General features: G+C 37.4%; 1 protein-coding gene across 1 annotated transcript in view; it reads left to right on the forward strand.

Moving 5' to 3' along the window:
- The window catches only part of ITGA8 (integrin subunit alpha 8), a 112542-nt gene that overhangs the window by 57591 nt on the left and 40588 nt on the right, over positions 1-14363 (forward strand). Inside the window, exons 21-23 of the mRNA XM_038161336.1 lie at positions 4349-4441; positions 9938-10017; positions 12996-13076. Of these exons, the coding sequence (XP_038017264.1) occupies positions 4349-4441; positions 9938-10017; positions 12996-13076 (254 nt within the window). The remainder of the gene's footprint in view (positions 1-4348; positions 4442-9937; positions 10018-12995; positions 13077-14363) is intronic.

A 14363-nucleotide genomic window follows, 5' to 3' on the forward strand; every position in this document is an offset into this window, starting at 1 on the left:
TCTTTCTGAGAAGGATCAAAACTTTAGTCCTACTTTCTACATCATTTTTAGTGTCTTTCTTTCTGCATTTCAAGGACCATTTTCACAAGGATTACAAATGGCACTGAAAGTAAGTTTATTCTTCCTATTGTTTTTAAATGGTAAATGTCTATTTCTTTAAAATATGTTTTTTGCAATATTATGGTTCCATTAAGTAAACTAAAATATTAACTTCTATGTGCATTTGGAAAAAACTGATACTGTAAATTTCTTCTAAAATTTTCTAAATGTAAATTCTTCTGTTACCAGGGTGACCAAATTCTTGGGGGTCATAGTATTAATGAGTATAAGTGAGTATAAATGAGAGGGACTCAATTAATTCAACTTAGAGGGCTTCGAGCAATTTAAACTGACAAGATAACAGAAGAAATTATCACACTGGATGCAGTAAACACTGAGGTATATGGAAAAAAAGATCTGCAGGCACTTTCTGAGGCATGGGCTAGATGTGAAAATTACAGTTTTCATGTCAGTTGCAGTGGAGTCAGGATTCCAATTCTTATTTTTATATTTGTGTTCTATCCTGACAATGGGCCATCTGTGACTGCTTCTGAAATATACCTAATTTAATGCAAACCAATTTCAGCAGACAGGTAGGTTTATAGTAGAGCCTGTTGCAATCATGTTCTTAAAGCTCTGCCTCTAGGATTCCGTTTCCTCTTGGTTGCGTCCATGTTTACAGTCCTCTGTGTAGCTCTTTTTCTCCAAACTGCAGAATTCCTGGTCTTACGGCCGAGATAAGATTCTCCTCAGAGCCAATAAATCAGGCAGACTAAGACAAGAATAAATTAAATTGAATCAGCTGAATAAATCACTTGATACATTTCTGATGGAACTGAAATATCTGTAGAATCAAATAATTCAGTTATGCTGTCATAATTTCAAACTGACTGTATTCGTAGAGGATATTTGTCTATTGTGGGGCTATTCTGGATTTAGTCTAGCTAATAAAGGAACACACATTAAGTGCTTAATAGAGAAACACCTTGAGTGCCTCCTGTCCAGCCCTGCTTTTTTTTTATTTCATGTTAACAATGTATTGTGTCATTCTATATCATTTGAATTACACTTAGAAGCTGATGAAGTCAAAAACTTAACTGAAAATTCACTTGCCTTTTGCCTCCTCCCTTCGGCTTTATGCAGTATAGTGTTTGACCTGCCTCAGTTGGCATTATCTTCTTATCTCTGACCTGATTCTGTAGACTATTGCACACAGACTGTGCAACTGCATAAAAGATGAACAACATTTTGCAGAAATGTGATCATATGCAAGTGGAGAGGCAAGTGAATATGTGTGATTTTAAAGTTTGAGGGACATGATTTTGGAGTTTCATTGATTCCTGCAGATGCTGACACTTCCTTCAGTCAAAAGCTGACAATTGAAATAGAATGAATTTAAATGAAATCAAGTGTGTTTTTCACCAGTTGTATTGTGGAAACACTTAGAAGGTCCAGACACCAGGTAAAGGAGAAAATTACCACAGCTTCACTAGTTCCTGGAAACCCACTGGCTTGCCGTAACTGTTCATATGCAGTAGGTGTGAATTTACTGAAATTAGCTGCAATGAAGAAAGTATTCATTGAAGAAAGTATTCATCAAAATCATCAATTGAAGAAAGTATTCATCAAAACCACATATATTACCTCACATTTCCAGCAGTACATCCAGAGACAATATACACTGCTGTATAATACATTCTTACACTGCAACAGTCACTAACATGACTGTGTGTTTGAACCCCCAGCCATTGCCTGAATACTGTGCACTAATCCTTGCTCCATGGTAGGGCTGCCCATATTGAACAGCTCAATCCTGCCTTAGTAGCAAAAGCTGGGACCCAGATTCTTATGGAATAATTAGTAAATCAGGCAGATACAAAGCATTAACAGATACTGGTTACACACCAAAAACATTACATATTTTGGCAGAACTGCCTCTGCTCAGGCTGGAAACTGCAGAGTGGTGAAGATCACATCCAGACAGGTATTGCAGTGGATAAGCCCTGAGTCACTTCCTCCATGCTCTTCTGAACTAAAGCATGGCACTCTTAAAATGAGAAAAAGACCTGGAACATTCTTGTCTAATGTGGAAATTCTTAGACTAGGTACATTGTAGCTGGCTAGATGAGACATGATTTGAGCTTGGTCAAGGCGAAGACTACTCTTCCTACATAACTAGATTCATAAATAAACATCGACTAGAAGATCCCCTAATCAACTAATTAAATCAACTAATCCATCCCCTTTTCCTCAGAAAATAAAATTGGAAGGTGATGGTAAAGGAAATAGGAAGTTTTTTCCTTGCCAGCCTGTTGCTTTTAACTGTTGTGGCCTCAATTAGTAATTCATCGCTACAACCGCAAAAAGGTTTCAAGTTTGTAGGCTGCCTGGATTACTTAAACATCCAATCACTTTCTAGTTAAAATGCACCCTGGGAGCACATGTGATAATTGTTGGGGCTTTACTTCTGCTCAAGACTGCCAAAAAACCTGTGTGTTGCTACAGAAATGTGAATTGCTCCCAATGTCAGGTAGAAGGGCTTTGTGGCAAACCTTTCCATCTGGCTGAGTTACATGTAAATGCAATGATAGACCTACAGCAGTAGGTGTACAAGTTTCAGCGCTTGCTAGCTTCCTGCCTGGTTTTAATTTTCCTGTTTTGTACTTAACCACCTCAAAAAGATGATCAGTGCAAAAACAAAGACAGTAAATCTCATTATGGAAGGAATTCTACCACGGTTGACCCTTTGTCACATCTTCATACTGCACAAATCAGCTTTTGTGATGCTGGTCAGATAAATTCTGCAGCATTAATCATTTTTAGTCTAGGAACATAGCCTCCAAATTGCAGAAGAACTCCTTGGAAAAACTCCTACATTTTCTCAGCCTTTGACAGGCAAAATAAAATATGTGATAAGGGCTGATTTACTTTGTGTGGGTCTATAATACAGCATCTTTAAAGAAACTGCCAAATATCTAATACAAATGAGTATTTATTTCTAACTTTTAGATTTCAATTTCAACCCCTCTCCCGCAACAAAAGCAAAACTATAAACCCACACATCAAGATCAAATGGACAATTTTCCAGACATGTTTGATTCCAACTGTGTTAACACCCTCTTTTCTCCCATGCATTGCTTCCCACCTCTAATTAACCAGCTGGAAAGAGTGTAAAAATGCTTCCCTCCCAACCCTAGAGAGGCTTGGGAAGGCTATTAGTGCACTGGACATGCTGTGTAACAAACTTTTGTTTCCTCCTAGCAAACTGTAAAAATGTCAGCGTACAATGAGGTGTGTGCTGAGGGCATGCTTCACATGGGCTCTGTTTAGGACATGCCTTGTCTTTTCTTTTAATCTCAGGAAGTTATGAGGACAGCATGTCCATGGTGGCTTTTACAGATAGGGCAAATTGGTACAGAGATTTCCCAGGTCTTTTTATACAGAGGGCATGAACTCATTCACACTGCTTCATCTGTGAGAATCACAAATGAGCAGAAAGGTAATGCAACTTGCTGCATCCTGCTTGTACAAAGCTGGTTTCTGCACATACATGGAAATGTCTTCATTTACTGAAATGTCAGAGGAAAACAAAAAAGAACCCAACACATTTTATTGCAAACCCCCCCCCATATTTTATTGCTTTGCTTTATTCTGTATCTCCTAGCTTGCACTGTTTTATAGCTGTACCTCCTTTTGTAGAGTTTGTTTTGTTTACAGATTATATTACTAGTGATAAGGTTTGCTATAAACAACAAAAACCTTTATATCTGATAATGCGAAAGTCTATATCCTTTGTTGCTAATTTATAAACACACATAACAGGTTATGTTTTTACAGAAGTATTTAACATTCTAAGTATTTTACCACAGATTAGAAAACAAAGATCTAGAATTGATCCATACTCAAGTTTTGCCAATGCCAATAATTCATTATAGAGATTTCTTGTGATGGAGAACACTGTAATTGCTGTGAGATCCATTCTTCTCACTCACTTTTGTCTACTCTTTGTTTCTCTGTTGAGTCATTATAGCTATAGGAATGATTCACAACAACAAACAAAGCAGTATGGTAAAACTAGACATAGAGTGATCTCATCCTGACTTTTAAGGTACTGGGAAACTATCCTGTTTGTTTTTCCCTGGCATCAGTTTCCCCCGTTGTCTGACAATAACCAGCTAAATGTTTTGATAGTGCTCTGAGCAGGTGTCTGAAATCAAAAGAAAGGTCACAGTCAAAAAGGCATCACTTTCCCAACTGGATACATTTCACTGTGATCTCTGACCTCTGTACTGGTGTCCTTTTGTTGCAGGCACTGCGTGTGTTGAGCTGTGATTACAAGATGGAAAATGAAACTAGAATGGTGGTTTGTGATCTTGGGAACCCCATGGTGGCTGGCGCAAACGTAAGGGAAAACCAGATGCATTTACTGATTTTTATCTAATTGAATTTTGAAGGGGAACAAATAGAAATTTATTCAATTACCAGAATGTGTCCCAATAAGCAGCACATAAACCAAATTATTTACCTGGACAAGAAATTGTTTGTGTAATAACAGGCAGAACTGTGCTTTTAAAAAAGTAACAATTTGTTTTTCTAAAAGATTAATTATGCTAGAACTTGGGGTTTATGTCACTCAAAGAAAGTGAGAGTGACTCAATTTATCACTATCATTTCATTAGAAGTTGCACTAGTATAATGAGAATTCCAATCAATAATGTGATCAGTTTATTTTTCCCTTTTAGTATCCTCTTTACTTAAAACATAAAGATGTATGTATAGTAAATGACAACTTTGTCAGCCTGATTCTCATCTTGAGTGCATAAGGGTTATCTTACCAGTTTATATCACAATTTATATCAAGGAAGGTGTGTTAAACATCTGCTTTAAAGTTATTATTTTAATTCTAAAGATTTCCCTGAGACAGCCTCTCATACTACACATTAGATGGAATGATGGTAGCCTTGTTTTTGGACAAAAGCAGAACTGCATAATGAGTGATGATGAACACTCGATAAGGATAAAAAATAGGTTTGGAGATAAAAAATTCCACTATTGTCATTCTTTGTCCTTATGTCATGACAAAACAACCCAGGAAATACCAGAAGTGTTCAATCCAGGAATGTTCAGCTATGGATGCTCTTGCAGAGGAATTTAGTGTTTCTCATAAATTCATAAATGCTACAAATATTTAACTAAAAGAAAATAATCCAAATATTGATACTTAGATAAAAAACTGTCCTAATAAAAACAAAGCAATCAACAGCATAAACATATATTAGGAATAAATAACAGCTTTTAATTGAAAACTACTACTGTTTGAATTTCATATTGGACCTGTGGCTTTGCAAAGAAACCAAAGCAAATTTCTTTAGTATTTTCAAAATACCTACTAAGTTAAGGTTTATCCTATGGAAGATCAGTATTTCAATCTTCAGCCTCTCTGGGGAGGGGGGGTTTTCCTGGCCTCTTTTAATCTTGAAGCAATTTATGTCTGACCCTTGACAGAAGAACCAAATGGGTCATATCACTGGAGATTGGGATTAGAAGTTTCTTCGGGTCTTTGGGATCGCCTGAGATCAGCCATACAAAAAAAGAAAGTGGGTGAGGGCAAGTGTCTCATAGAGTCATCTGCTTGCATGGCCACAGGCAGTCCCAAAGATTCTTTGGGACTACAGGGAGGTGGAAACCATTGAAAATTAAGCTCTAGGTGATGGACACCCTGGGAAGAGGAATCCTCCTGGTGAGGATCCTTCTACATTGAACTACTTTGAACTAGAAGTCTGAAGAGATTACCATAAACATTTTCTGGGAAGGACATAGACAAGAAGGCCAAAAGATTTTGTAGGGGTTTTTATTTTATTTAATGAAAATCCTAAAAAATAAAAGTAATTGAAAACATTTCTGAGGAATGGAATTTTCATAATGGGATGATGGGATGCAATGACAGGCCAAAGCATGGGACAAATTCCAATTCAAGACAGATAATTTCTTGTACTGAGAAGACAGCAGCTTTACTTATCTGCTTAGTAGTTTCCTAGTTAGTGTCAAGGCAGAAGCAAATTCTCAAGATACAGACAGAAGTGGACAAGAATATTGTGGGCGATTGGGATGCAGTGGAGTGGGGCAGGAGAGCAGGAAACCCCTTGGGCTGGAAGAGAAAAGGAAGACCAAACACAAGAGACACTAACTTGTATGCCAAGAAGGAAATCTTTGCAGTTTGCATATTGTCATAAGCATAAGCAATGGAAAGGTCTAAGTGTAGAGGTATTAGAGTACAGACCCTAATATGCTTCCCTTTGAATCCAAAGCACTTTTTCCACATCATCCTTCACCCAAAATGCTAGCACTAGTCATGTGAAGCCTTCAGGAATGCCATTTGTTGGCCACTAAAACATTACTCTCGCCTGTCTCTTTATGAATTTTCACAGCATAACTAATCCTTCTTCTCTTCAGAATCAATTCTAGGACTGCTCTAAGTGCCACTACCAGATACTACTAAGCAAACTACTTCATGAAGAGAGAAGCAGCAGAATAAAACAGCAGGGTTCTTAACGTTTATAACAAAATAATCCAGCCCTCTAAAATTGAGGCATACAAAGGTAGAGCATTGCATAGCCAGATGGCAACATGGTTTGATTAGAGTAAGTGATATCTTAAATCCTAAATTTATCTTTGAAGCCAGCTCTCCTGGAAGCTCAGCAAAGGTGAAAGGACTTGTGTTTTTTTCAGTCCAAACATATTTGTGATGGCAAATGTACTTCCAAAAGCAAAATACCAGCCCATTGTACAAATTGCATAAATCTCAAAAGTTTCCTCTGATCCATTTCCAGTTTTGCAAAACAATTCTGCTCTGGCAGGAGATCAGTTATTCTCAAAATACTCAGTCAGAAAGGGACTCTTTGTGGAAGTTGTGAGTGGGAAGGAAGGGTTAGGTCAAAATTAAGCATTCCTAAAACTCCTTAACTATTGAGTCACCTTAATAACTTGCCAGCACCCTGAAATCCTAGAATTCTTGAGCTCTTGAAGATCAGCTTCTGAGTATGAGGGTTATGTTGGGATTTTGTAATATAATCCATGGGATATTACTGCAGCAGACTACAGGGTTTTCTGATACCTCACATCTTTAAAATACATTATGTCATCTATGTCCTTAAAATTGTTTACTGGACACAAAAAATATTTCATCTTTTGAGTAATATCTTTGAAGTTAAAAAAGAAATATGAAAGAGTAAAAATTAAGACAGAAAGATTTGGTAAGGAAAACCTCAATGTCAGATGGCCCAGAATGCAAGCTAAATGTCTGACAACATCTCACTGGCAAAGATTGCTCAACATACTTATTTATGACACTGAAGTGGATCAGACTGACAAGCTTCCTAATGCCTGTTCAGTGGCATTAGCAAGTGAGAAAATTCTAGTAGAAATACCTGGAAGTTTATAGAAATTAATAGAAATTAGAGGTTAGAAGGTTAAAAGACTGGAGGTTTGGAAGATCTTGCCTATTTCTTAGTATGTAGCAAACTGATTCTTCAAGAGTGCCAGGTTTTATCTTTCTCATGCACTGTAAGACACGTCAAAAAAAGCTACACCTCTGTCTCCCAGCATACTCCTAAATCCTGTCAAACATAATAGGTTACAACTTATTAGTAATAGCAGAAATGTCATGTATTTCAAAGATATATGATGTTACAAACATGGAAATAATGCAATTTTAATGAAACTTACTTCCCTTGGAAAATTTTAAATAAAAATAGACTATTCTGATAAAATTTATGTCCTATTAAAATAAGGATGTTGAATAATTGCTAAGTTATATGTTCAAGCAAGTTAAACTCCTTTGACCTCAATGGGTTTTCAGCAAGGGCATGTGAGCATCCTTGCCCCATTATTAGTAGCATTGTCATGGGTTATGTAACATTAACAAAGTCATATGACTGTACAAAGACAATATCTGCAACTTATTAGAGTTGTACAGTAGGAGTGTGTTTCACTATTAAATAGGGGATTAAGCCTCAGGGGTGTCACAGATCATCAGAACTGCAGTTCATGGCTGCTCAGTCTGATAAAAATTTTATCTTTGGTTCATCAAATGTTTTTTCTGCTATAAGTGGAAACAAATTTATTTAGACTGGTTAGTAAAAACAGTAAGAGAAATTGTGAGTTTAATATCTGGACATTTTTGTCTAAAAGACAAAAGTCATTATATTTTTAAAGGTGAATGGAATACCAATAGAGTTGCTAATATCATCTCCAAAAAGTGAGCTTAAAGTTAAAAAGAGCTTACATCTTTATTCCAAGTGAGCTATTCAACTTTTGAGCAATTTAATGAGCACTGTCTTTTCATCTGAAAGATGAAATTAGGATAATCAGAATTCAAATATTTGAGCTCACCATTCAATTTATGATGACAGTATTGGTTTAGCATGAGTCAGCTGAAAGTAGTTGAAACATGTTAGTTAAGTTTTATTTTGGTGATAGATTGTGTTGCACCACTGCAAATGAAAAAATAGAATTGAGTGAAAAAAATGGTGGGGAAAAGGAATTGCTTAAACATATGAAATGACATTCACAGAGGAAAATTCCTCATCTTCAATGATGTTGAATTTAAGTCCCCACATTGGTGTGTCCTGTCCTGTTGTTAACGATGTTTCCGGAAATATTCTGAGGAAATTTTGCCAAGCAGACAACCTTTTTTTCTTCCCCCCGCCCCTCAATCTAGTCAAACACTGGCAGAAATGCAGGAATGATGTCCTCATTTCCTGATGCCTTTTGATGAATTTCTCACAAAGATTGTTCACATGAAGACTATATCTATGTGTTACCATCCTTTTTTAAAAAATGGAAGTACAATGTGAATGTTATCCTGCAAAAAATTCTGCCATTAGGCCAGATGGAAGGTAGAGGGGGAGTGAGAAGTTGTAGTAACTGAAAAATTCACATTTTGAAAATTACCAGATTTAAAACATGCAGTTGAAATAATTAAAAACAATAATTTAAACATTGCAGTAGAATTTAATTAATTGAACATTGAGGACCGATGGCATCTCCTGCTATTCACCTGCCACTTACGCTCTGGGGCTGTAAATATGTCCAATGAGAGGCTTACAGAGACCCCACCACGGGCTGTTGTATATTCCTTCTCTAGTCAGCCCTTTTCTCTTCTGAATAAACTTGGTCTGCTTATCCCTGCTCTTCTTGCAAGGCAAATGGAAATTGTCAAAGGGAGGAAGCCAGATCTGCTTAAACACAAGGCAGTACCAGTGGAAGCACTTAGCTCCTTCAGTTTTGGGACCTGTGTGTTTTACTCTCTCCTCTGGTCACTCACTCCAAGTCGTAGCAAATTGAACTGCAAATATAATTTTGAAGCTGTATTCCTCTTAACAGAACTGCAATGGAAAAAAAATCAAGCTAAAAGTAAATTAACCAGCTGCTAATTTAGCCTCAGGTGCTCAGTCAGCCCCGCAACACCTGAAGCAGGCAGTGCAGAGCTGCCAGGTGCAGAGACAGTGCAGGGAGCAGGGAGCCCTGCAGACCTGGACAAAGGCCTGCATGGATGGAGGCAGGGATCAGAGCTGCCAGACAACTGTTATTTGCTTTTGGCTTGGCAAAGCAAAGTAAAGACTGTCTGGATGAAGAAGGGCCCACTGCTGTGTTCTTGGGAGTATGCTTCTCTATTCCTCTGATCTTTCCTCTCTCCAGCCAAGTTTTCCATCTGGTGACATACAGAGGCAGGAGGGTATTTTTTCCTGAGAACAACTAGATGATGTTATTTCACACTAATTTTGAAAAGCAACAGTATCCAGTATAAGTCTGTGAAATGCAATGTTGAACAGTACTGCTTTATTGATCTGGAGAGATCAACTGTTTCTAGTAACCTGTTGTTTTGTTTCTTTCCCAGTTCTCCACAGGCATTCGATTTTCTGTTCAGCATTTTGAAAATGCAGATTTCAGCATCAATTTTGAGCTGCAAATAAAAAGGTTAGATATTTTATCAAGAGCATGGTTATTTAAAGTATTAATTCCTATTGGCATATGAAGTTTATTATATAATAATAAAGTATCAGTATCAGTAATTATTGAGTATCAGTAATTATTTCAGGGGCTTTCCAATGGTAGTTTATGTCAGAGGATTTTTGAGGTTAGAGCCTCATTACCTGTTAGGAAAATCAGCCTTATTTCTTTAAAATTCAGGTTATTCAGGTATTTCTTTAAAATTCAGGTTAACTGATTTTTTAAGCATCTTCTGCAGATTTGCCAAATTTGAACTTTATTTTATGCTTCAGAATTAATAAACGGTAATCACTTTGTAACAAAGGTGAATATGTACAAATATTTTGTGCTCTGAATTAAACCAGACATGCTTCTTTTTCACAAAAATTTAGAAAATGAAAGGAAAGCAGTTAAAATCTGCTCAGCAGATTTACTGGCATGGAGAGAACTGTTTCAGTTTGATGCAGGTGAACCTTTGTAATTTTTCCATTTGATTCCTCCCCATTTGTGGGCCTCACATATTAATACTGTAGAATCTTGTGTTTTATGCTGAGCAGTACTTCTTCCACAGAGACAAAAAAAGCACAGAGTGGGCTGGGTTAGGATAACAGCAAAAACAAACCTGGGACTTTTTCAGTAGGTGGAAGGGCTTCTGCTCCATCTGTCCTCATCAAATACGCACTGGAGTTCTGTATGGGGCCCTCTCTGCCCCACATGCAGAGACTTAATTGCTAATGTCTGGCCTTTAATGAGGGCCTTGATCATGATCATTATGGTAAATAACTGAGACATTTGAAATGTTTAAGTCATGACTCCATAATGTAACCCTTGAAAGGAAAGGATGTGCAGAAACTCAGGAAGGGCACAGCAATGCCACAGAAGTCCATGAGGCGCTTGATCAGGACTGAGCCCTCTCCCTGGAATCTGGCTGGGGACCATGCAAACCTGGACATGAGCTCCTCTGGAATGAGATACAGCATTTACCTTGTAGGTCCTCTGTCCATGCAACTATTCATTTCTTAATGCAAGCAATAGTTTTAAGTGGTTATCCAAGGCTCATGTCACATGTCGCTGTGAAACTGAGGAGGGACAGAGCTTTTTGGATAGTCAAATCCGTCTAGATAATAAGAGTTGAATGTAGGTAACAGTTTTTAAAAAGTGACAAGAATTTCCTGCGGAATAAGGCTGAACTTCAGGAGACAGCAACATCTCATGCTTCCTCCATGTGTGACTCACTAAAATGGAAGGAAGGAAATGTGTTGGGCTACAAACTGGTATGAAAATGTTGAAGAGCACACGGCTATTTAAAAAACAATTTCTTGCATACGGAATGTACCCTGCAGTTTAAAATCACTGCTTTGTACATTCATTCAGAAGAAGAAGGACCATCCGTGTGTTTCTGTGTTCTTAGTGGACAGATAAAATAATCCTAAAAGAAAAAGGGAGCAGAATTCCATTAAGAAAATTCCATTAAGCAAACAGAGGAAATTGCCTAGATGGAGGCAATAATACATCTGAAATTGAGTCCTCCTTTAATTTATTCAAAAGAGAGGACTTTCATTTGCTTCAAAACATCAAGTGGAAAATAAGTATTTTGGTTTGCAAAACTGAAGTTCATTACTTACAAGAAACAAGCAAGAGGCTGAGTAGTGTCTTGAAATCTGATTCCTTTTCTGATGTGGATGTTGCTATGCAATTATGTACCTCTTAGAGACAGAGATGTCTTGGCACTTCTGTTTAAACTGTTTTCTTCTCTAAAAAATGCCATAAAGCATGAACAAGGTTTGAATACCAGATATATATGATCAAAATCTGTATTTTAACTCTGTGGAAAGTAGGACAGATAAGCAAATTGGAGAGCAGCTTATTCTAACAAAATAGTGTTATAATAATTTTTACACTTTAAACAATTTTTGTACATTTATACTCAAAATAATGGCTATAGAGGATTACATAAAACTTCAAATAATGTTTGATGGGAATCTGCATTAGTTTACAAACAAATTAGAGCTGCTCTTAATTTCAGCAATCTGTAATCAGAAAGCCTGGATCAAAGCGCTTTATTCCTCAGGAGTCAGTCACTGGAAATGCTGACCTCCTCTGAATGTTTCCAGTTGACTGATGCTACCCAGATGTGATACCAGGAAACTGGGACAGCAATAGAAACTTGGTGTTCATGGAGCAAGGAAGACCACACTTGATTGAAAGAGAAAAAAAAAATCCAAATTTAGCGTTGTTAATCTCCTAACTAAGTAAATTCTAAGTCTGTAATTACGTCACTATCTTCATGAATTTGAACCTGCAAACCTTTCTTTATAGGAATGGGCTATAATCACAGGAGTAGCCTTTTGAAGTAAGAGAAACTGCATTTATTACTAAGGATTTACAATCAGAAAAGACAATAACATGAGTGAGAGCTCCAGATTTTAAACACAGAGATCTGTTTTCACTATTACGTGGTTTTAAAAATGTAAACACTCTGGATAGGGGAGGGAAGAAAATAAGAAAATTAAAGAAACAGTTGATCTTGGTTCTTTTTCCCCAAAGACTCAGTCATGCAAAAGTCACAAGTTTGGAGAGTCATGGAAATAAATTTTATTCTAACAAAGCCTGTCTTGTTCATTAACACTGCCTTCCTCCAATGTATGAAACAAACTTCTATTCAGTTAAGATACTCCTATCTATACAGATAGCCAAGTTGTACAAGATATTCTGAGCCAAATAAATTTGTATCATTTTATTCATCATCACAGGATTCTTTAAAGGAATCTTGAGTTGAAGATATTATTAAATATGTGATGAGCTCAAATAATATCCAACTTAAATACCAGTGTCCTACAAGACTGAAGAGTGCCAATAGGAATCCCATTTTGTAATATGCCCAGTGGGCCTTGTGTGTTGAGTGATAGGATAATCTAGAGTTCTGATATAAAACCTTTGTTAATACTTGTACATATTTTTTCCAGTTCTAACAAGATAAATCCCACGAGCAACTTAGTGAACCTCCATATCAACATCAGTGCTGTGGCTCAAGTACAGATCAGAGGGTAAGTATGCAACTATGTCAACTCATTATGATAACTACTTTTTTACAGAATATCTCTGCATATGATAAACCCATGCTGTGAATCTTTTGAATATTATAATCCAAAAGAATCTTTTGCATATTATAAACCCAAATGCCTTATCTGTCTAGGGCACCTGGGTCTCACCCCTGCAAGCCTTGCAGAATTGACCTACTACAAACTTATTGACTGTCTGTGCAAAGACAGCAACCTAAAGAATCTCACATTGTAGTAACACCAGTCAGAGCCAACACTATAGTTGGGCATTCAAATTGTGCATGGATGTTTACTAATATAAAATGCCTGCTCATATGTGTAGGTCTTCTTGTGCAACCACTTGGACACTTAATGCTGAATACCAAACAGAATCTACTGCTTTTATGGCTGGAAATGTGAAACACATTATGGCAAGGCATGTACTAATAGAGAGCAGAGTGAGGCCTTTGGAGAAGGGATGAGTAAGAAATGAGTTATGATAAACTGTTCATTGACACAAAGTATACCAAAATTAAACAAGCACGGGATATAAGCAAAGATAATAATTTCTATCTCTTTTTTCATAGCTTAGTTTTGGAAATGATAAAATACAATTAGGTGATAATTGCCAGCTGAACATGAGCCAGCACTGTGCCTATGTGGCCTAGAAGGCCAATGGCATCCTGGCTTGTATCAGACATAGCGTGGCCAGCAGGCCTGGATCCGCCCTCTGTACTTGGCACTGAGGCCATACCTCGAATACTGACAGCATTTTTGCACCCCTCTACAAGAAGGGCATTGAGGTACTGGAGCAAGTCCAGCAAAGAGGAACGAAGCTGGTGAAGGGCCTGGAGCAGCTGAGGGAGCTGGGGGTGTTCAGCCTGGAGAAAAGGAGGCTCAGGAAGACCTTATTGCTTCTACAAATAACTGAAAGGAGGTGGTAGTGTGGTGGGAATCAGTCTCCTCTCCAGATAACAAGTGACAGGACAAGATGAAATGGCCTCTAGTGGCAGCAGGGGAGGTTCAGTTTAGATATTAGGAAAAATCTTCTTCACAGTTGGCAAGCCCTGGTGGAAGAGGCTCCTCAGGGAAGTGGTACAATCACTATCCTGGGAGATACTGAAAAGACATGTAGATCTGACACTGAGGGACATGATTTAGTAGTGAGCTTGACAGCAATAGTTTTATGGTTGGACTCCATGATCTTTAAGGTTTTTTCCAACCTAAATGATTCTAAGATTTTATAAGAATATTAGAGTGCCCTGTAAAATCTTGGAACTAGACTCCTATTCT

The sequence above is a fragment of the Motacilla alba genome, chromosome 2 (genome assembly GCF_015832195.1).
Source record: "Motacilla alba alba isolate MOTALB_02 chromosome 2, Motacilla_alba_V1.0_pri, whole genome shotgun sequence".
In the NCBI taxonomy this organism is placed as follows: domain Eukaryota; kingdom Metazoa; phylum Chordata; class Aves; order Passeriformes; family Motacillidae; genus Motacilla; species Motacilla alba.